The sequence below is a fragment of the Nilaparvata lugens genome, chromosome 3 (assembly GCF_014356525.2).
Source record: "Nilaparvata lugens isolate BPH chromosome 3, ASM1435652v1, whole genome shotgun sequence".
Taxonomy (NCBI): domain Eukaryota; kingdom Metazoa; phylum Arthropoda; class Insecta; order Hemiptera; family Delphacidae; genus Nilaparvata; species Nilaparvata lugens.
Genome location: NC_052506.1, coordinates 68,827,480 through 68,851,946, shown reverse-complemented (window position 1 = coordinate 68,851,946; position 24,467 = coordinate 68,827,480). Strand labels below are relative to the sequence as shown.

The 24,467-nt window shown below is 34.7% G+C and overlaps 2 protein-coding genes across 4 annotated transcripts in view; one reads left to right on the top strand and one right to left on the bottom strand.

Annotated features, from left to right (window-relative positions):
• Window positions 1-250: 250 nt before the first annotated feature.
• On the bottom strand, window positions 251-8,119 carry LOC111049582. 3 transcript variants are annotated; one of them, XM_039424407.1, is made up of 4 exons: window positions 7,607-8,119; window positions 4,953-5,047; window positions 3,178-3,284; window positions 251-841 (listed from the first exon to the last, which is right to left on the bottom strand). In XM_039424407.1, exons 2-4 carry the CDS (start codon window positions 5,044-5,046, stop codon window positions 728-730), a joined length of 315 nt encoding a protein of 104 aa, XP_039280341.1. In that variant the 5' UTR covers window position 5,047; window positions 7,607-8,119; the 3' UTR covers window positions 251-727. The 3 variants fall into 3 exon arrangements, with proteins under 3 accessions (XP_039280341.1, XP_039280342.1, XP_039280343.1); XM_039424408.1 differs by lacking the exon at window positions 7,607-8,119 and adding an exon at window positions 7,325-7,558; XM_039424409.1 differs by lacking the exon at window positions 7,607-8,119 and adding an exon at window positions 7,151-7,283.
• Window positions 8,120-8,331: 212 nt separating this feature from the next.
• LOC111060856 (endoplasmic reticulum-Golgi intermediate compartment protein 3) overlaps window positions 8,332-24,467 on the top strand; it is a 29,820-nt gene continuing 13,684 nt past the window's right edge. The window contains exons 1-6 of the mRNA XM_039424406.1: window positions 8,332-8,539; window positions 18,022-18,183; window positions 18,851-18,967; window positions 19,376-19,407; window positions 20,191-20,270; window positions 21,054-21,219. Coding sequence (XP_039280340.1) covers window positions 8,431-8,539; window positions 18,022-18,183; window positions 18,851-18,967; window positions 19,376-19,407; window positions 20,191-20,270; window positions 21,054-21,219 — 666 coding nt within the window. The 5' untranslated portion in view covers window positions 8,332-8,430. The remainder of the gene's footprint in view (window positions 8,540-18,021; window positions 18,184-18,850; window positions 18,968-19,375; window positions 19,408-20,190; window positions 20,271-21,053; window positions 21,220-24,467) is intronic.

Here is a 24,467-nt window from a genome sequence, read left to right as displayed (position 1 = left end):
AATTTTAGGGCCGGCCTCCGAGTTCGAGATTTAGCTTAGTTCTAGACTTTAAACAGCTGGAGTCAGAAAATTGGCTTTCCGATATGGAGAGTAGTCGTGGTTTTTAAGATATTTATTTTCTCATTTCTAAAATATTGGAAACATTTTTTCTTGACAAAATGAAGCATTCCTAAATAATTAAAATAGCTGAAACTTTACACAATTTAGTCGTTATTTTATTTTGTGTTCAACTTAAGTGTTTTTGGGAAATTTAATTTAAACGTGGACTACGACGAGGCCCCGTTTCGGAAAGCCAGTTTTCTGACTCCAGCTGTTTAAAGTCTAGAACTTAGCTAAATCCCGAGCTCGGAAACCGTCCCTTAAAATATTTTTATGGTAAACTTCATTCGCATTGATCTGGCAAAAACCCATGCACAATTCTGGGTGATTCACAACCGAACAAAGATAATTCAAGAAACATAAATTCGGGTTGACCGTCACCTTTTCAAGTAATTCATCTAGCACTTCAATCTCAAGGGTTTACTATAAAATGAGGATTATTGACATATCGGAGATGTTATCAATTGACTTATTATAGCATGGTGATCCAAGTCTGAGCAGAAGTAATCTATGATGCAGCCTGGTGTATAGACTAGATTTTTTTTAAGATTTCGTCTTGGAGACTTCAGGAGGGAGTATAAGACAAGTCATTCTTATGAATACTCAAATTCCATACAGTACAGAACAGTCAAAGTGTATAAATCACCAATCCATACGAAATAGTCAAGTGAAATAGATGGTGATATTCTTGGTTGTGTGGTATAATAGCAAGTTCCGTTGAAGCGGCGACAAACCAGTTCAACTGAAACAGGAGAGAAAAGCGATCAGAAACAACAGCAAAATACCAAGGAATAATAAGCTTTTAATGAAATTTGTTATTACTTCATTACAAGGCATATAAGTGCTGAAATTATTGAATATTGAATATGAAAAATATTCAATATATGAATATTTCTTGTAACCGGTGGAGGGTTTTATCATAGCCACCTCTAATACAAGGCCCCGGCCTTGCAACGTCGCAGCGTAGGCCTAGAATCTAATACATGATTGGTGAAAAAGATCAGCTGGTATTTTAAAAAATCTTTTTACCAATCATGTATTAGATTCTAGGCCTACACTGCGACGTTGCAATATCGTAGGCCGGGGCCTTGTATTAGAAGTGGCTATGGTTATTTATAAGCCTCTTCAACTCACACCGTACATAAAATTATGTAGCTGAGAATGCACGAAAATTGCTTTAATTTCGACAACTAAGCAACAAGTTAGCAAATTCAATAAAAACATGGTCAATTCTCATACTAAAAACTCAAGGTTCAACATAAGGTAAAAATCAAAGTTCTTTCAGTTCAATAACCTGCAAAAGAATATAAGATACACAGAAAAAAATAACTACAATTATATCCACTCAATATCACACTATTACATTTCAAACAATATGAGTATGAAATATTCACAATACAGACAATTAAAACTTACAAAACTACATTCCAAACTACAATATGAGATATCCAAAAACTGTAAAAAGATTTCACTTTTGACACTGCCAACTGAATGAAATTTTGTGAGTTGTGATTACAGTAGGAAAGAAATAATTCTTGTTAGGATGTAGTAAGCTAAATGAGCTCACCCATCATCTCTCGTTCATCACTGCTCATATATTTTCTATGATATTCACAACCATTCTATAGTGAGGTCCACGTTATAATGGCAGTGGAGAAAGATAGCAAAACAACGTTGCCGATCCTCTGTATTGTCAATGCCTTCTATAGACGGTAGCTAATACAGGTTTATTGATATAATATTTAACTTATTTCTTGTTTGAAATAATCAATTTTATTTTATTAAGCACGAAATTATATTTTCCAATAATTTCATACTGAATTTTAATGATGAAGATGAAATATTTTGTTAATTTATTATTAATTCTACATTGTTAAAAGACGATTTGGCAACAGAGTAAAGCGAGAAAGAGATAGCGCTATTTGCTTTATTGAATGATCGACAAGGATAGTAATACGATTGCTAATCAAACACTGCCATTATAACGTGGACCTCACTATAGGAAGTTGTATGGTCGCTGAAGAGAATGAATTATTATTGTTTGTAAGCAGGATTATACCAGGGTCATCTTTTTCAACCTCCGATCTCATATCATAAGACACAGACAAGCGATAGGGGGGCAACTTTCACAGAGCTCAACAGTTAAATATCATTCCCACCAAACGCCCTGTGATCCATGCGGCCAGAACGTGAATTTTTGTCAAGTTATAGAACCACAAACACAAACATGGCCGCCTAACTTGAGTCTGCTGCCAAGTGCTAGTTACGTAGCGTTATTAGTTTTTGCAAGCAAAATGCAAAAGTTCAGCATAAATCTGAAAATTATTTTAATAATGTGTGGTTACCGGAAATCAGATGCATTTGAGTACCAAGTACTAAATGAAGTAACGTGAGTAATCAAAGTATCGTTTCTATTGAATACGTTAAGTAGTGAGGGATAATGACTGCATCAAGTAGATGCTTAATACCAACATAACAATATCACTGAAGAGAGAAAGAAACCGAGGATTAACGTGCCGTTCGTAAGATTTGGAGCCAAGCCATATGAGGCGTTTTTCAGACGAGTCGACAGGGCAGGAAGCTCTCAGATTGACTGATTGGGTAGGCGTTCCGGAATCAGCTGATAATTAGCCAATCGGTGAGCTTCCTGCCCTGCCGACTCGTCTGAAAAACGCCTCATGTGGCTTGGCCCTTGGATCGTATGGATATATTGGAATATTACGCTAAGGAAGCGGACCTCAAACATAAATTCGGCAGACATCTCTAAAAACATATGAGTAAATTTGTAAATTCTCATTTGAATAAGCTTGAGATAATATGTCAGCAACAGACTAAAATGTTTTAAAATAGTTTTTTAAACAGACTATGTCTAAAACCCCAACAAACCGACACTGTTGGAGTTTTGATGGAACATGTGTGACAAGCTCATGTGAGCATCATCTGTGCTCTAATTTAGATTGACCAATAATTGATGATTGAACAATCTATAAATTTGATGATTGAACAGTCTATAAATTTGATGATTGAACTAATTTATAAATTTGATGGGCAAAAATATGTATTCAGTCCAACGCTCACCTTCAAGCTTAGTATTGATAGAAAATCCAAATAGAGCACTGGAGGAGCATCTACTATTTCAAGAGAGAGCCTGCCATAAGCATGAATATCAAGATTATCAATCCATTCTGAAAAAAGAGTTATACAGCATGGGTTAAATTGTGTTTTGTTAAAGAAATTTAATCTAATTATTATTCTTGTAGATCCATCTATTCAGTGCGCTCCTTAATTAATAAATTATAAAAGTGTATGAACTGTCAAAAGTGAGGAAATTGTCATGATGAGCAACGAACTCCAATTTCAGGAAACAGTTTGGAAATCTGTCAATGGCTTATTTGTAAACGTAGAGCATTTTAATGAAAACGTACAGATGCAAATGAATCTATAAATTAAATAAATATAAAGAATATATTATTAATATGGTAATATTATATAATATACAATATCATATAGTAATATGATCGATATTAGTAGTCACTAATAGGCCTACTATATATCGGCCTGTCTCCCAAGATCTTTCTTAATTGAGATTTTGATTGGTTGCCTTTCAGGGATTTGATGTGCTCTGGCAATTTATTGAAAAATATGACACCTTTAATAAATTAATCATTCTCTGTTAGTTTCTTATTTACCCTTATACTGTGATAAAATTTAGAGTTTCTACTGTTCTTGCTATGTATGTCACTTGAAGCAGTCAATTTATGTAAATTTTTGTGGATGAAGATTATGGTTTTATATATGTAGAGAGCATAAACTGTCAATATTTTATAGTTTTGAAATGTAGTTCTACAAGAGTCTCTATATCCTAGTCTAAAAATATATCTCAATATTCTTTTTTGAACGGGAAAAGGTCTATTCATGTATTTATTGGCAGCTCCTCCCCATATTATACCATAGGCTAGATGAGAGTACATGATTCCATAATAAATCAGAAGAAGCCGATCTTCAGTTAAATATTTGGAAAGCCTTTTGAGAATGTAGGAATTTCTATTTATTTTATTTGTGATGTAATTGATATGATCTTCCCGGGTCAGTTTTTCAACAATGTGAATACCAAGAAAATTCAACTTTTTCCTTACTTCTAGTGGTTCATATCTACGAGAGCAGTTTGGATCCAGTGAAAATTGATGTAAAAATCTGGTGTGGCGCACTCACACAACTTTTCTTTGCTATTATGAAAATTATTGATCACCTGACGCTAGTGTTCACGCGCATCTCAAGTCTATTATCCAAAGATCTGAGCCAGCTGGTGACAGGACAATAACGCTGGAGACACACGAGGTCTGCTATCTCTTCATAGTGAATGATTTAATAGAATCAACAGTGGCCAACAGTTTGCAATTGAATAATAACATTTTCTTGAATTTCAAGCTTATTTTCAATTTTAGGTGAACATTTTACTGAACATTAATTGTAGAGATTTTCATTCTCAATCTTTCCCACTTATTTTGTGTTTAAATTGTATCTGAAGCCTGATTATTGGGAATCTAAAATCAAACTTTGCATAGATGGGGCGGAGCTCTTGAAATTTCTACAGATGTGGGACTTGTGGCAGTTGATAGAGCTTATCGATGACTATTTTAGGTATAAATTTGATTGTGAAAAACCCTGTTTTTGACAACATTTTCACCATTCTAGCCGCCATCATAAATTGCAGTTGATCGAAATTGTTCGAGTCGGATCCTTATTGTTTAAGGACCTTGTTATAGCCTACACTGTATCTTATAATATTCAACGTGACATTTGCCGCTTGCGTTATATGGTAATTTTAAATGAAAAATAAATTAGACCTTTACCTTCGATCTTGTTATGGGTGAATCGAGCATCTGCACTAGATGCAACGCCAACTCTTTCACGATGGAACTCAGCCGGAATATTCTTGCACTTCATTCTATAAAGAAGAATAATTCAAGTTTAGAAGTTGTTAATCAGTTGGTTTCTACAATTGTTCACTAAAGGCGTAATCCCTTAGCGATGAGTTGTTGGGAATAGCACTTTGGGAAGTAAATTGAAATAAAATGATTTTATATACCGTACACAATTTAACTTAGGCTATGCGTTAAATAATATCAAAATCAAATCATTTATTGTCACACAACATTAAAATGTTACAACAACGTCATTAATAACACAGAAACATCAGTTTAAAAATCTATTACAAAGAAATATTCAACTTTCATTGACCAATACTTTTTTAAATATTTACAGTAACTATTAAAGCTCATTCTTTTGATATTTTCAGGCAAAGAGTTATAAAGTTTTATTGACATGTATTGCCAGTTTTTTTGGGAACTTGTAAACTGGCAATACTCGACTCTTATATTATTCCTATTTCTAGTGTTATGTTGGTGTATACTAGAGTTAACATCATATTGATTTTCAGTTTTCTTCACTGAAATCAAGCATGACAATACATACAAAGATGGCAGAGTTAATAGTCCGAGTTCAATAAATAATGATTTGCATGGACTACGAGGAGCCTTGTGGCAATTTATTCTCACTGCTTTCTTTTGACATTTAAACAAGATGTCTGTAGTTGAGCCATTTCCCCACAGCTGGATTCCATATAGCAAAAGGCTATGAATAAGGGCAAACTAAACACTCATTAAAACAGACATATCTACAATATTACATAATCTACGTAAAAGGAAGATGCCCTTGTTGATTTTTTTATAAATTAGTTAGCCTATATGACATTTCCAAGTCAGGTTAGTATCAATTCTCACGCCAAGAAACTTAGGCTTAATTGAGTTTATGTCATTAATTTTTCTGTCAAAGCTCAAAGTTATATCCTCTGTTTTTGTGGAATTAATGCTCAGATTGTTTGCTGCACACCAATCTTCAATTTTAGAGGTATTATTCAATGTGTTAGAATACAAATGATCCTTATTCTTATTAGCCACTTTCAAACCTAAGTCATCTGCAAACAAATACGAAGCACTATCGTCATTACAAGAATCAATAATATTAGGCAAATCATTAATATAAACAATGAATAACAGTGGACCAAGAATGAAACCTTGTGGCACACCGTATTTGACTATTCCACCTCTATAATACTCGCCATTTTTTTAAAACATACTGTATGGTACTCTATTTGTGAGATAGGAATAAATAGGGTCAACAGCCAATTGATTCAACCCGTAATAAGATAGTTTATGACATAATATAGTATGAGTAATATAATAAACAACAATTTTGGTGTAGTGCACTATATTTATGGGCTTCTGACAATTAAGTTAGTTAGGTTTGGTATGGGTTGTGTAGGTTTTAAATCCATACAGTACCGTACTGATCAATGTTTATCACAAAAGTCGATGTAGCCTATATTATTATTTTACTCCCACAGGTTGCAGTGTATGAGCTTTTCTAGAAGTGACGTGAATTTTAAATTAGTATGAACAAACCAGATGATATTTTAATGATCTTTCCAAGCGATCAATTGATTACTGTAGATTCATACATTTGGAAAAAGGTGTACCGTATTTTATTGCCATTTGAAAAGATATTCATCTGAAAAAGAACTACCTATTTAAATCATGAAGATTTATTGACAGACACCCATATAGGGCACTTTTTTTAGAAATTTCAAGCAATAGGAAGTTTATAATTGAGCAGGATATAGGCCTAGTTTACTAAAGCACAGTTCTAAGTAGAATTTAGTTTATGTTACTCTTTATGCTCAAGTTACCTACTCGTGTAAAAATATTTGTTGTATGGAGTTGACTTGACTTGAATATCATATCAATTGTTTGTTTTATTCTGATTTGTATATTCAGATTAATGATTTAGTGTATAAATTAAAATGGACATACCTAACCAACATAATATTTGGACAATTCAAGAGAGAATTAGGAAATTGAAGAAGTTTTAGGCAATAGCCTGTTTTTTCTCCACCAACTATTGTATTGTTTGCTCTATCCAATAAATGAATAAAAGTTTTAAATAGATTAGCATCCTTGCACTCCAATCCTAACCTACAAATTTGACTAACCTTTCATTTACTTTAAATGGTTTTTGTATATTATTATAAAAAATCACATTATTTCTATTCTTTACTTTTACTACTCTATTGAAATATTTTGTCTTCTGAATAAATGATACATTTTATGGCCAACATTGGAGTCTTTCACCAAATCTCTATAGGTTACGTGATTTCAATAGTTACCTAACTGAAAGCTTCAGTTGTAAATTATAATCCTTGCTGCCCAATTTCTACAAAATTTAATTGCTCGCACAATTTAAATAGGCTTAATTGAATCATGCAACATAAAAAATTGAGCTTATTAGATAAACTTTAGCTTTACTGTATTTGTATTATACACTAGCCTACCTTTAAAAAATACATTTAAGAAAGAATAAGTGTAAAAATAAATACATCAAATCTCAACAGACTACATAAACTATAAACATTCTATTATAGAAAATTAAAAAAACAAACTAGTTTTACCTTCAAGAACAGCTCAAGACCGGCTATTACAGAAATATTTGCAAAAAGATAGTTCTATATTGAGATTCACTTTTAAATATTTTAGATAAGAAACTCAATTATCACATTCAAAAAACACTCAACAGTATACTAAATATAATTACATTTTGAACTCATAATAAAGTCTTAACAAAACATAAGACTGGAAGGTGAAGATCAGTTAGTAAAGCTTGTATAATAATAATTTATTCAAATCAAAACAGTACTTCTATAGTAATAATTTAAAAATGGAACAGATACTACATTCTGTAACAGAGTATTAGAACAGTTTATTATCCTCCTTGGAACAGTTAACAGTATGATCGAGATGGCAATGACAAAATCATATAAAAATATAATTGTAAATATTTTGACGGTTGAATAAATTTATTTGAATGGACAAAATAAATTGAAGTTGAATGATTGATTATGCTAAGGATTTTGATATGAAATTTTTACAATGTGACACCAAAGTTCACCTTCGAATCCCGCTACAATTAGGCGCGCTCCTATGGAGGTTAGGTTTTGGTTTTCCTATTACAAAATTTCATGTTGATTGATATCACAAATAATATTTCTATAACAAACACAAAAAAAATTGATCATCTATTCTTAGCACAATTAAAACTTAGACGAGTTGAATGTCAACCTAAAATTTCATTATCAGCTGTTATTTTGATTTGCGTCTACACAGCTGAACAAGATACGTATACTGTTTACGTGTTTACGTCAGCGTTTGAGGTTAGTTGTTTCGGCATTTTGGGCAAAATTTTTATTTCAATTATTACTTGAATAATCAGTTCAACATGGATTTCTTGAAAAAACTACAACCAGGTATTGAGAAGTTAAGAGAACTTGATGCTTATTCCAAACCTATTGAAGATTTTCGAGTAAAAACTGTTTCCGGCGGCACAGGTTAGTGTTAGCGTCTAAACTCAATTATATATACGGTATATGAAATAAGGGCTGTTCAACCATATAAAAGATCCATTTGATTTCTTCAATTATAACATTTTTCAATTACAGGCCACGTTTTTCAAATGCAATAATTTTACTTTTCTATGGCTTACGTGTTAATAACTCATTACTTGAGCAAAAGCAAGCCATTTAGGCTACTATCCGACAATTGGGCCCAACTACATTGGGTCGGCTGGTTAGTCCAACTTTACCACTCATTTTCAACTTCCAAATACATTTTGACTGTAGTCCAAACATCTTCCGACTTGGAGGGATATGCGGAGCAAAGAAAAGTATGGATACAGCGGCGGCGATGTTGCCGTGCTAAAGCGGACAGTGTTCTGTATTCTTTTGTGAGTGATCAACTGCTCATGATACGCATACGTACTCTTCTCTCTGTAAGAACTGAATCTGATCAATAAATTGGCAAATGCACATCTTTTTATGACTCTTACACTGTAATTGGCTGATCTCTCTTTATTTTTCTTTTACGCATATTTCTCCAAGTCGAGAGTTAATTTTTATGAATTATAACCAGCTAACCTTACCAGGTTGGATAAGTCAGGTGAACTACTGTTCACCCGAATTGTCAAACACGTCCGGCGTCGTTCCCCCGCTTACAACTAAACACATTCACGTTCCGACGTTGAATACAATATTTGATATAGAACCTCAAGTTTGGCGAGAAAATGTATAGTGAATGGCCCGCTTCACTTGTCAGTGTACGAACAGTAACAGAACGGTCATCAACCTTCATGTAACACATGAAGCATAAAAGTGAACAATTCAGTCAAGTCTCGATTTCCGTTCAGCACAATAACATTCAAATAGTTTCATCATCTAGTGCGAGACCACATTAGGCGTTTTTCAATTGACACAACTGGAAAGGAAGCTCTCCAATTGGCTGATTGAGTTGGCGTCTCGAGAGAGCTTTCTGTCCAAACTATCGGGGAGCTTCCTATTCTGCCATGCCCACTAAAAAAACGCCCAACTTAATTTGGTCTTGCCCCAACAGCTGATTAGTGGTATCGATCAAACCGAAATCTACACCGCGACCCACTCAATCGAAAACTAACCACATTAGACTAATTGAAAACATCACTCATTCAGCATAACCTAAATGGTCAGGTAACAAACTGCATGATCTCGTGACAAAATCTGCAGCTTTCAATATTTCTCAACTCCAAGGATATTTCTTGATGCATGCTTATTGTGAAATTACACAAATTTAATAAATAAGTTGTAAACTGCGTAAAACCAGCTCAAATATTTCACTAAAATAATTGAAGAAAATACTCATTCGACATAACCTAGTCAGGAAACAGACTGCACGACCTCATGACAAAATGTTTTTATCGAAATTGAATATTCCTTAAAACTCCAAGGATAACTTTTAATGTGATTTAATTGTTGAATATTTTATACGATTTGAAAAATAAATACTGAAAATACGTAAGACTTGTTACCTGTTAATTTACATTTGACATAGCTTAATTGATGCTCTTTATATTTTAAATATTTGACAATTGTTAATTTACATGCTTATCATTGACCATTTATCTCGTGTCAAACAAAATAAACGACCATTAAATTTATAAATAGACAATTGCATGTTGCAAAATACCAGTATTTAATAGGAAATCCCCAAGGCACTTAATTTCTTTGTAGGCTACCATTGACTGTAGATTGACCGATTCTCAACAAAAAGACAAGCTTTAGAATATTCCACTACTTGCATTGGTTCTTACAAGATGAGAATAAACAATCTACAACGTCACAGAAAACTAAAAAACAAAGCCTACAACTAGCAACGCCAAAAATACTGATGAAATAGGCACTCGACACCACTCCCTGTGTAGTATCTGCAAACTCATAGTGCATGATGAGGATAGGGCAGTGGCCAGTGAATGTGATAGTAACAAATGGTACCACATAAATTGTGTGGACGTTACTGACGAACAGTACAACTTGATGATGAAAGGAGAATGCAATGAACAAGCATGGATGTGTGAAAACTGTACAACACTAATTACTGACGAAGCCATCCTAATTTCATCAATGCTGAATGATTCTGCAGCTCACACTAACTCTGTATCTGCAACTAATACCTGTATGCGCCATAACCCGACACCAAGAAATATAACTAGGACAAGTCATACTGACCATTATGATGAAATAATTAAACTTCTACTTGAGGATATAAAAGAACTTGAAGACGAAATCCAATTGTTAAAAAGGGATAGAAATAGACTCTCAGATGCATTGGCGAGGAAGACTGATGTTATTTATAGGCAAAAAAATGTAATTTTCGATTTCACGCAGGGCATCTACCCCGAGCCTACATGCCCCATCAGGAGAAAGCAGAGGAGGATATGAGAAGGTTGGTGAACGACATCGAGGGTGGTGGGTGGGGGGTAAGCAGGAGAGGGCAGCCGGGGACACACAGATGCCAACAGCCCACCTTTTCGAACAAAGACTGTACCGCCAGTTGCAAAACAGCCAAGCAGGGAAATAGATGAGGAGCTGCTGCCAGGGAACCGAGGGGAGGAGGTGAGTGGTGGTGAAGTAAAACATCCACATACCACACTCCACATACCAAGGAACACAGAAAAAATCAACAATCCTTCAAACAGACTTGCAATAGGAAAAATAAGTCACTCACCATCTACCACTTGAATCTACAAAGGGGATTGCAATCAAAACTGGAGAGGTTGAGCATGGATCTGAGTCTGTACACCCCTGATATCGTTGTTCTTTCGGAGCATGGACTCAGAGAGGAAGACCTACTACACACCAATATTGCTGGCTACACTCTTATAGCAAACTATTGTCGTAAAACTCTTCTCTGGGGCGGCATTGCCATGTATAAAAGAAGCAACCTTCAACTGAACATGGAGAAAGTAAACTTAGACCAGTCACATGCACCTGCAGAACAGCTTTTTGAAACAGTAGTGGTGAAAGTACGGATGAGGCAGATGAACCTAATCATTATTGGCACCTATCGATCTCCATACCCCAGAACAGAAGATGAATTCCTATCCAGACTTGGAAGTCTACTTCAAAAATACTCTGGAAAGCGCTTCAAGATTGTTGTCCTTGGAGACACCAACATAGACACTCTAAAACCAGAGAGCCAAATCTGTAAGGACCTAGAAAATATCTTGACACAGCATGGCTGCCAAATCTACAGGATGCCTGCCACAAGAATCACTCAAAACTCAACCACTAGCATTGACGGATGTTATCACAATATGGACACAAAAACAATAGAAACTAAAGCATACCCAAACCAAATTTCCGACCATCACACTGTCATCTGCAAAGTAACTAGTACGGTAGAATATGAAAATGCTATATATAAACACACCCGAAACTTCTCCACAGAAAATCTAAATCAACTAAAGACATTGCTTCAGCAAGCTGACTGGACAAGGGTGACAAACTCTCCTCAAGTAGATGACAAATATAATAACTTTCTGAAGATAATGCGGATAAGTATGGATAGTGCAATGCCTCGAGAATTAAAAAAAATTACTACATCCGAAAAAAATATCTTTTGGGACAATAACACATTGACATTGAGACACAAACTACTCCAAGCAAATAACCAGTACTTGGCAACAGGCTCTCTGGAAGATAAAGAAAAATGCTCTACTTTAAAGAAGGCCTATGACACTGAAGTGAAAGAGAAGAAAGTGCAGCAGATAAGAAGTAGAATTGAAAAGACTAATAATAAAACAAAAATTCTCTGGAAGATTATCAATAATGAAAGAAACAAAAACAAGCTAGGAGTACAGGACAACCTAGTGCTGAACTGGAAAAACGGAAAAATAGTTAACCCCAAGCATATTAGTGATATCTTCAATTCTTTATTCACACAACCGCCACCAAAGTCAAATATGCACGCATTAGATAGTGAGGATGAGATGCTTGATGCTCCATTATTCAGTGATTTCTCCACAATTTCAGAATCAGACATTGACTGCCTTCTTGACAACCTAAAACCAAGTAACTCAGCTGGATATGATGAGATTACAGGAAAAATAATGAAGTATTGCAAGGACGAGTTGAAAAAGCCACTTCTTGACATTGCTAACTCATCTATAAGACAAGCAAAATTTCCATCATACATGAAAGTGGCAAAGATTTATCCTAAACTGAAAAAAGGTGACAAAACTGATCCCAGGAATTACAGACCGATTGCTAATCTGCCTACACCATCAAAAATAATCGAAAGAGCAGCCTATAATCAAATAATATCCCATCTTGAAGACAACAATTTACTTGTGAAACAGCAGCATGGATTCAGAAAGAACCTCGGCACAATGACTGCAATATCAAATTTACACAATGAGATTACAAAAATGTGGGAAGAACATAAAACCCCCTGTGGACTCATTATTGATCTACAAAAGGCATTTGATACAATAGACTTCAACATACTAAAAAGCAAACTCAAAAAACTAAAAATTGTAGGAAATGCACTTGCCTGGCTAGAAAACTACCTCACAAACCGGCAACAATATGTTGAAGTAGAACATAAAATCAATAGCAATGTAATCAACTATAGATCATCCATACAAGCAGTCACTAAAGGCGTACCACAGGGATCGATACTGGGCCCCCTGCTATTCCTCATTTATATAAACGACTTTTCTAAGGAATTACAACCTGATAAAAAATGCATTTTGTTTGCAGATGACACAACAATACTTATGCCCACTAGCAAGGAAATGTCTAAAAATGAAGTAATCGATTCTACATTCAATGAAATTAAAGAAATCTGCAATAAATTAAACCTTACCATCAACACTACAAAAACAGTCTGTATTACATTCACAAATAGAAATCAACAACATGAACCCCTGAATGGAGAAATAATGGAGGCCGACAATACAAAATTCCTCGGAATTCTAGTGGACAAAAATCTCACCTGGCAAAACCACATAGATCACCTGTGTAAAAAACTATCTTCAGCACTGTATGTGATCCGCAGAATACGCAATATAACAGATGAGAAGACAGCATTTACATCCTACCATGCCCTATTTTCATCTCATCTCAAATACGGCATTGTTGCATGGGGATCGGCAACAATAGCAAACCTCAACAGAGTACTGTGTATACAGAAGAGAGCTATACGCACTATACTGAGAAGAAATATGTTGGATCACTGTAAGGGCTTCTTTGTGCAGTATAATATCCTGACAGTGATCTCACTATATATCATGGAAACAGTACTAGCGGTGGTGAAAACAAACCCCAGGCTGAGATGCGGACAACACACCTACAGCACCCGAACCAGGAATAATATTGATCTTCCCCAACACAGACTCACTAAGACTGCAAAATCACCAGCCTACACTGGGGCTTTCTTCTTCAATCTGCTCCCGCTGCATGTAAAATCAATGGTCAATACTGGGACATTCCCAAGAACACTGAAGATGTACCTGCTGACAAGACCCTATTACTCAGTAGCAGAGTATGTTGGGGAACACACTGCTACACACCTGGACTAACCCGGGACAACTATGACGACTCCACGGACACACGACCGTCGGGAGGACCTAGGAAGTAAAAAAAGTAAGTAAAAAAAGTACAGAACGGCAGGACACTGATAGTGGGTGATTCCTTATTAAAGCTTGCCCCAAGCAAACAGGCCATCAATGTGGAAATCATCCCAGGTGGGAAAATTCAAGATATTAGTAGATACTTAAAAAACAGAACCATACTACCTCCAAAGGTTGGCTCAAACAATCTACCTAGGTCAAAAACACCAAACCACGTAATGCGCCCAGTTTGGCTCACAATTGAATCAAATATCAAGCGCTTCCCACACCAAGTGGTACGTGGCATCTATACCGATTCGGAAGGATGTAAATGAGGGGTTTATCATTGAGGCAAACAAGGCATTGAACTTTATGTGCGAGCAACTGAGGGTAACATTTGTAGATAATTCAAACTGCCTTAACAAACACCATTTAGGATGGGATGGACTACATCTGACTGGAGAGGGATCTAGGATTTTGGCTGAGAGGCTAATGGAGGCACTGACCGGGGACAGGGAGAGCAGCAACAAGAAATTCCCAAACGAGGAGTTGGCCTCACCTCTCCACGAAACGTAGAAAATCACCTCACTAAAACTACAACACAGCAATCAGAAACCTAAACTAATAAAGCAAAAGAAATCCATACAAAACAAAGCCTCCAACAAAGCAGTCATAGAAAAACAAACTATTTACAATCTACCACCTTAACATCCAAAGAGGCCTACAAGGAAAAATAGATCGACTTACAATAGAGCTAAATCAATTTTCCCCAGATATAGTAATCCTGTCTGAGCACGGCCTCAAACAGAAAGAACTACAACTTACAAAACTTCCCGGCTACACACTCATAACAAATTTCTGTAGAACAGCATGTCTATGGGGTGGCATAGCAATTTATAAGAAAGACAACATAAAATCCACTACTGATGTTGTACCTATGGAAGCACCATGCTGGCCTACAGAACAAGTCTTTGAAACAATTGCTATAAAAGTTAAACTAAAACCCTTCACCCTGATTATTATAGGCACTTACCGATCGCCAAACCCCAAAACAGAAAATGAATACTTGACTAAACTTGGATATTTACTTCAAAAATACACAGCTAAACATTATAGACTGGTGATACTTGGAGATACTAATATTAACATACTAAACACTGACAAACTAAACTACAAAGATCTGAGAAACATGCTCACACAGCATGGATGCTCTATATACGACATACCGGCTACAAGAATAACAAAATCATCAATGACAAGCATTGATGGTTGCTACCACAACCTTTCGACTGATCTTATCAAATGCACAGCTTACCCCAACCAAATATCAGATCATCATGCACTGTTCTGTGAAATCCACTCAACTTCCAATACCAAATCTACAATGTATAGATATGCCAGGAATTACTCACTACAAAACCTAGAATTATTGAAATCGGAATTAGCACAAATAAGCTGGAGTACAATCAATAACCGAATCTGCACAGGTTGACTCAAAGTATAACAATTTCAATAAAATACTGCGACTTCATATGGATCACATAATGCCTAGAGAGCCCAAGAAAATCAGTAACTTTCAAAAAACAACATTCTGGGATAACAACACCATTATTTTAAAAAGAAGACTAGCCAATGCTCAAAATAGATCTGCAATCTGCAACAGACAAGGAACACTACAACAATCTGAAAAAGCTATTTGGATGTAATGAATAAAAAAGGACACATTTGGAAAGTAAAGTGGAACACTCTAATAATAGAACTCAAACGTTGTGGAGATTAATAAATAATGAAAGAAACAACCAATGTACAGGAAAACCTTTGCCTAATAACAGATAAAAAGAAAATAACATACCCCTACCAAATCAGTAACTTTTTAAACACATACTTCACCCACAAAAACACTACTAGAGCCAACGAAATACCTCACAACCCAGAAAATAAATTTGATATACCAGCACTCTGCGAATTCAGGAAAATTACTAAAGAAGAACTGGACCATCTACTTGCTAGACTCAAATTCAACAACTCTGCTGGCCACGATGACAGCACGGGCAAAATTCCAAAGTACTGTGGGGAAGAACTAACTACGCCACTACTGGACATAGTAAATTCGTCTATGGAACAGGCTGAATTCCCAAAAAACCTCAAAATTGCCAAGATCTACCCAAAATTTAAAGGTGGAAATAAAAATGATGCAAAGAATTATAGACCAATTGCTAATCTTCCAGTGACATCTAAGATCATAGAGCGGGCAATATACAACCAACTGATGACTCACCTGGAAAGCAACAAATTACTGACTGTGAGACAACATGGATTCAGGAGGGGTCTTAACACTACTACAGCTATATCAGAAATATGCAACGACATAAATAGCATATGGGAAACGCACAAAACAGCCACTGGACTCTTCATAGACCTGCAAAAAGCATTCGACTCCATAGACTGGAACATCTTAAAATTAAAATTGAAAAAGTTGAGAATTGAGGGTAAAGCACTTGAATGGATCGAGAACTACCTATCAGAAAGACTACAGTATGTGGAGATTGACCACCATAACAACAACTTCACCAGTACCTACAAATCTTCACTTCGACCAGTAACCAGAGTTGTACCCCAGGGATCCATACTGGGCCCTCTGCTCTTACTGGTGTACATAAATGATTTTCCAAAGGAACTAAAGAGTGAGAAAAAATGCATCTTATTTGCGGATGACACCACAATATTTATCCCATCTGAGAAGACCACACCAATAACAAATATAATCGAACCGGCAATAGAGGAAGTAACCTCAATTATAAGAAAACAAAGATATTGTCAAATTTCACTGAAAATTTTAGTAACCTCAATTGTAATAGACTACAAACAACTATGAACAAAAACAAAACAGTCCACATCAAATTCACACCTTCAGGAAATAGCGCAGAAACGGAACATATAGATGACAACATAATGACAAAAAGCTCCAAAAAATTCCTTGGCATACTAATAGACAGCCACCTGACATGGCAGCACCATAATATATAGACCACCTTAGTAAGAAATTATCCTCAGCAGCCTATGTGATCCGAAGAATACGACACATCTCAGATGAAGGCACTGCCTTTATTGCCTATCACTCACTATTCGCATCGCACCTTCGTTATGGCATTGCGGCTTGGGGTTCAACAGCACAAACAAACCTTGAAAGAATACTGAGAATCCAGAAAAGAGCGATAAGAACGGTACTAGGAGTCGATAGGATTGAGCACTGCAGAGACCTATTCAAGAGCAGCAAAATTCTGACAGTCATATCGCTCTATATTTTGGAATCAATAATGCAAGCAAGGAACACAAATCCCACTCTAAGATCAGATCTTCACAGCTACAACCTGCGAAACCAACACAACCTAAATCTACCTCAACACCGACTAAGAAAATATAGCAGATCCCCAACATATGCAGGGTCTTTTTTCTACAACTTGTTACCTGAAAACCTGAAATCAATCACAGGAAATAGAGTTTTCGTAAAACAGCTCAGAGGATATTTGACTGACCGGCCATACTACTGCATAAATGAATATGTAGATGAAAATACATACATACACAGGATATAATCCTTAAAACATGACGACTCCTACAGCCACAGGACTGCTGGGAAGACGGATAAAGTAAAGTAAAAAGTAAGTAAGTAATCTTTACTCTAGTTCAAGTTAACCAACACATGAATAAAATTTCTATTTCATACTTATTTTGTAGGAATATAATACTTAGGCTGGGCCTATAATAATGATTCCTTTTTTATGCTGTCAATCATACATGAGTATTGAACAAATCTTCTCATTTCTAGCTTTAAGATTTACTTGTTTAGCATGCAATGTGATCTATTCTAATCATTATACATTTTTTCAGTTTCAATATTATGCTGGTGTCTGATAGTTTTCCTCGTGTGTCTTCGATGCTATGAACATCTATATAATGAAGAGACTGTTGAAACAATTTTTGTGGATGTATCAAGAGGACCAAAACTGAGGATAAATATCGACTTTATTATGAAAAATATATCCTGCGAATGTAAGTTCCAAAAAAATAAGTTGTTTCTTCTTTAACAACAATATAGGCCTACTGTATTACTATTATATTGCTTTTTTAGTGTTTAGGGGATTCGTTTGGTACTTGAATGCATCACTTCTCGTACACACTTCATACTCGCAGATAAGACTCTAAGGCCCAGTCCCAACTATACGAACATCATAGACGCGCTGAATCCTTTCAGCGCGTTTAGAGGATGCATTGACTCTTATGAGGAAAACTATTCGTAATAGATGCTATACATAAGAAGCCATGCATTAAGAAGACGCGTCTATTTCACTTGTATTGTTGTGGCCTAAGACTGACTTATCGTACAGATTGATGAAAGTCATGGTCTCGGTTGATACGTTGAAGGGTGTCTGCTTGAGACCAGTTCAACCGACAGTTGTCAGCTGCAAAATCTCTTCGATGAGGTATTGAAACTATCTACAACTAGCACCATTCCATCTCTCATCATTATTTCGCCCATTAACCATTCATAAGCCAGGGTTTACGTGTTCACCATTTAATTAAAAACTCAGTAGATACAATAACTCATTTTGATACCTTTGAAAATCAAACTCATCAAATTGCATTGATTGAAAGTTACGTTGGGTTTTATTATTTATTTTTCTCATTCATTTTTTCAAAAATTTAATCTCTGTTACAGTTCTTGCTCTCGATGCAATGGACAGTTCTGGAGAGCAACATCTTCAAATATACCATAATATTTATAAGCGCAGACTGGACAAAGATGGACATCCCATTGAAGAACCCAAAAAGGAGGGTGAGTAAAATGGCAAATACGTATGTGATTATATCACAATTAAAACACACCTGATTTGTACTTCTGTTGAGAAAGCTTTCTCAAAATTTATCTCAATTGCAAATCGGATCTGAGAACGTAAAAATTTTCAATTAGTATTACTGAGGTGCATTACAAACTTGGTTAAATATCTTAGTCTTGTTCAATCGTTCATAATTCTGAACTAAAATAGAATTTATCTGTTCAATAATAATTGATTAATACTCTAAGATCTCTTTTATTTTTTCTCGTGCAAAATCAAAGTGAATCAACGAAAAACTGTTTGGAAATTCAATGAACTCGAATTGAAAGTACCAAGTTAAAAAGGTTCCACTCTAGTGTTCGTTAATGTTCAAAATAAGCTGATATTGAACCCTTTTTTTGTTTCAGATGTTGGAAAGATTATTAAGAAGGATGAAGAGGTTGGTTGATTAAATATTACAAAAATGATGAATGGTAAATTATATTAGCTGTAGAAAATATTAGGTATTATAGATCTCAGCTACACGATTCAGAGAAAGCAAGTCATTTATGACTTGATAATAAATATACATCAAATGAACATTGATGATCATTCAGTTCAAATGAAAATGAGTAAACAATGCTATTTAAAAACACATTGTTGTTCAATGAAATCTTTCAAAAACGAATGAATTTTACAAGTGATAAGGTGCATTTTCGTTTGTGCGTAAACTTCCGCAGTCGATGACGAAAAGCTTTGTTGACATTCATATAGTCCAAATTTAAATTGTGCTAAAACAGCTGATCAAATAATTTTTCATTATTTGTGTTTATTATTCAAGAATCAAAACATTTATAATAATATCAACATACTGCCATTTAAAAGTATAAACTCAACATCTCCCATTAAAACATAATTGAACATAATCTTTCAGGTTATTTAGACGAATTGAAATCTACCCAATGTGAGATCCTCATCCTGTCGTGGTCGACGACGGCATTTACGTAGCCAGCGTTATACTTTAACTTCCTTTTTTAAAGCTCTCTCATAATGATGTTCCAAGATGCATCAGGTACTATTATCTGAAAATCGAATATGAATTTTTTTCAGATAACTTCTTCTGGTAATTTTTTGATTCAAATTGAGCTCAAGTTTAAACCGAGAAATTCAGCTTTCATCGTCTTGGAAAATTTAGTCAGTCAAAATAAAAGCTAGTTTCTTAAAATTATATTTTTTGTCACAGAAATCCGTGAATGATACTGCTGTGGATGTAGTTAAATGTGGGAGCTGTTACGGTGCAGAAAGTGAAGCCTTGAATATAACGTAAGACATCCTCAACAATATTCTTCAATTTAGCTTTCCATTAAGGGCTGCGAGAATAGTGAATAAATTCAAACCTTTTTTAACGACATAGCAATTTAATTCACGTAGATACTGTAAAATTGAAACTAAAACCTACTATTCAATTATTGAAGTTCATTTATATGAAATTATACAGCTATGTCGTTACAAATGTGTTCAAATTGATTCATTTAAAGAAATGTTAACAAAGATTGATTTTTTTCTAAAATTGTTATTTATTTATTGGATGAAGCAAATAAATACAATAATATTAGAAATGAAATAATTTTGAAACTTTATTATAAAGCGAAACCACTCTAGTCCATTCAGTATGTGGTTCATTATCAGTTGTATTCACATATAGATTGATAATCTACTAGATTCATGTTTATTCGTCATTATTATTCTCCTAGCTCAGCAATGCTTGTTTTGAAGTGTAATTCAAGTTATCAGAATGAGACGTGATCATTAATACAAATAGCCTAACAATGATATCAGTCAGTTATTAATTTATAATACTCCAAATTGATTTTTCCGATCATATTTAGTTTAAGGTTTCGTTGGTTGATCAACTGATGTGTGATTTTTCTGGAGAACATACTTTTTGTCAGTTACATTGATGAAGAAATCAACATTATGTCTCTGTTGCTCTATATGTTTTCCAAACTATTCACTTGATCACTTTTTTGTATTGGTGTGTTATGATGTTTTATTGTACTTTACTCTAACTTACCGTTGTATTATTTGTATCATTCAATTTTCCAGTTGCTGTAACACTTGTGAAGATGTAAAAGAAGCCTATAGGAGGAGAAAGTGGATGCAACCCAACCTTGACACTATTGAGCAGTGCAAAAGCTTGCACGATCCTGAGAAGATAAAAAATGCATTCAGTGAAGGATGTCATATTTATGGTTTCATGGAAGTTAATAGGGTAATGTATCATTATTTTGCGTACAGATTTACTTGAGAAGTGTCAACTTCTACATTAGAACATTATAATCTACTTCTATTTTATTAATTCTATTAAAATTGAGCATCTGTTGAAAAATGTTGTACATGCTGCCCTACAGAGTGGGTGAAAAGTCCGAGAACGGCTTAATATCTCATACACAAAGGTAATTTGACGGTGGGTGTGATTGGGGATCCTACTCAAATTGATAAAACTACTTTATTATGACTTTGAAAATCTGGTCCACCATCTTGGATCCGCCATTTTTGATGCAACTTTATTTTTTAAAATAGGAAGGTGGTCATGCAATACATGATTCCGATACGGAATTTCAAGAAAAAATGAATGGCGAAAACCGCATATCGATATCTCAAACCGTTTTGAAGATATTCATATTATTAATCAATACTATTCAAAGCAGAAAGTAGAGAAAAAATCTGGTATGGTACACTCACACAACTTTCCTTGCTCATATTTGAAACTACGATCAGACTTCTGTATATGTGTATATATAATTGTTTTCAGAGTACTTTTTCTTTGTGTGAATTGTGAAATTCGATGATTTTCTTAGTCGTCATTTTTTTAGTCGTCAAAACAGCTGTTCTACAGATTAAATATCTCGACTATGTGTTCTTTTTATGAACTGCGCTACCTACCTACCTCATGCACGAGAAGGAGGTTACTAAGTCCATTTCCCAAGGATGGAAATGATGGACCCCCCATTGGTTTCCCAGAAAGAAGACTCATGCCAGTTTATAAAGCTGATAAATAACTATACAGAGTATGAATTTGAAAAAAATCGGTCAAGTTATTTTTGAGAAAATCGTGAAAAACATGGTTTTTTAGTAATTATCCGCCATTTTTCTCAAGAATATTAAGGATCTCCTGCAATTTTCCCAGAAAAAAACTCATGTCATTTGATTGGGCTTATGAATAGTTATCCATGGTATAAATTTGAAGAAAATCGTTAGGGCCGTTTTCGAGAAAACCGTGAAAAACATGGTTTTTCAGTCATTATCCGCCATTTTTCTCAAGAATATTACGGAGCTCATGGAATTTTCCCAGAAATGAGACTCATGCCAGTTGATAGTGCCTATGGATATCTATCCATGGTATGAATTTGAAGAAAATCGTTAGAGCCGTTTTCGAGAAAACCGTGATAAACATGGATTTTTAGTCATTATCCTCCATTTTTCTCAAGAATATTACGGAGCTCCTGAAATTTTCCCAGAAATGAGACTCATGTCAGTTGATAGGGCTTATAAATAGCTATCCATAGTATAAATTTGAAGAAATTCGTTAGAGCCGTTTTCGAGAAAAACGTGAAAAACATGGTTTTTTAGTAATTATCCGCCATTTTTTCCGCCATCTTGAATTGAATTTTATTGAATTTCTTATTGTCGGATCCTCATGGTATAAAGACCTTAAGCTTAAAATTTCAAGTCAGTCGGTTAATTAGGAATGGAGTTATCGTGTTCACAGACATACACACATACACACACACACATACACACACACATACACACACACACAGACCAACACCCAAAAATCATGTTTTTGGACTCAGGGGACTTTGAAACGTATAGAAAACATGAAATTAGGGTACCTTAAATTTTTTGGAAAGCAATACTTTCCTTTCCTATGGTAATAGGGCAAGGAAAGTGAAAAGTACGAGAACAGCTTAGTATCTCATAAAACAATGTTATTCCAAGGTGGGTGTGATTGAGGATACTAGGTTGTGAGTTCGAGACATGATGAAACCCATGTTTCTTGCTGTATATTTTTAACCTCGCAATCACATTTTTTCATGAGATACTAAGCCGTTCTAAAACTTTTTTCTCTTCTTTCTGGTATGAATAGTATTGATTAATAATGTGAATATCTTCAAAACGGTTTGAGATATCGATATGCGGTTTTCGCCATTCATTTTTTCTTGAAATTCCGTATCGAAATCATGCATCTTATGACCACCTTTCTATTTAAAAAAATAAAGTTGCATTCAAAATGGCGGACCACATTTTTAAAGTCATAGTAAAGTAAGTTTTTCAATTTGAGTAAGTAGGATCCCCAATCACACCCACCATCAAATTAACTTTGTGTATGAGATATTAAGCCGTTCTCGGACTTTTCACTCACTCTGTATAGCTGCTTCGATTTAGTTGAAGTATATAGGAATGACTCTTTTTGCCCCATAATGGGAATTCAGTTAATTCGTTTTCTACTTTTATCATTCCAACTAAGAGATGTAGTTGAGCACAGAAAGTATACAGAAATGACTCTTTATGCCTCATCATTGAAATTCAGTCAATTCCTTTCCTATTTTTTTTATTTAAGACAAGCAGGGGAAAATTTGGTGTTTTAGAATGAAATGTCCAGGAAACATCAGCAAATGGAATAATTATTATTTATTATGTTGTTCAAAATCACGTGGATAATCTTTATAAGAGTTAAAAATATACAGTGAGAAACATGGGTTTCATCATGTCTCGAACTCACAACCTTTGATTCGTTTGAACCGCGTGCGCTACCAATTAAGCTATGGAGTCACTTGAAGGAAGCCCTGTTTGGTTGGGCTTCAATAGTTACGTAAACTTTGAATCGCAAATTGAATATTTTTTTTAAATTATTAAATTAAAATTAATCGATAAATAGAAATAAGCCTATGTTCATCCTTGATAAATTCAGTATCTTCATTTAAAGTTGCATTACCTCACATTCACGTATAAGCCGATACCTTCCTTCATAAAGGATTGGTGAAAAGTATGGAAACAGCTGAATATTTCATTTAAAATGAAAATTTGACGATAGGTCTGATTGGGGACCCTAATGAATAAAAAATACTTTTCTGTCGCATCAAAATTTTGGCCGCCATCTTGGAACCTACTTCATTTTTTTTAAATGGGAAGGTTGTCATATTATACATGATTTCGATACAGAATTTCAAGAGAAAATGAATGGTGAAAACCGCACATCGATGTTTCAAAGTTATTTACATTCAAATATTGGCTACTAATAAATCAAAAATGAAAAGAATGAGTACCTACATACAAAATCCAAACTTTCAAATTTCACTTTTTCAAGTGGAAGTAAGCAATTGAAGAAACTTCTACTCACATAGTATGATCTCTGAACAGAAAAGTTTGATCTGTCAAATTTTCAACCTACTCATTTATTTCATGTTTGTATTATTCATTAGTATCTTTGAATTTGAATAATTTCTCTTAAAATTC

Coding starts and splice junctions, on each gene's coding strand:
- LOC111049582 (XM_039424407.1), bottom strand. CDS start 5,046: ATGAAGTGCAAGAATATTCCGGCTGAGTTCCATCGTGAAAGAGTTGGC. Junction 3,285..4,952: donor CACCCATAACAAGATCGAAG/GTAAAGGTCTAA, acceptor CTCTTTTTTCAG/AATGGATTGATAATCTTGAT. Junction 842..3,177: donor TATCAATACTAAGCTTGAAG/GTGAGCGTTGGA, acceptor CTCCTGTTTCAG/TTGAACTGGTTTGTCGCCGC.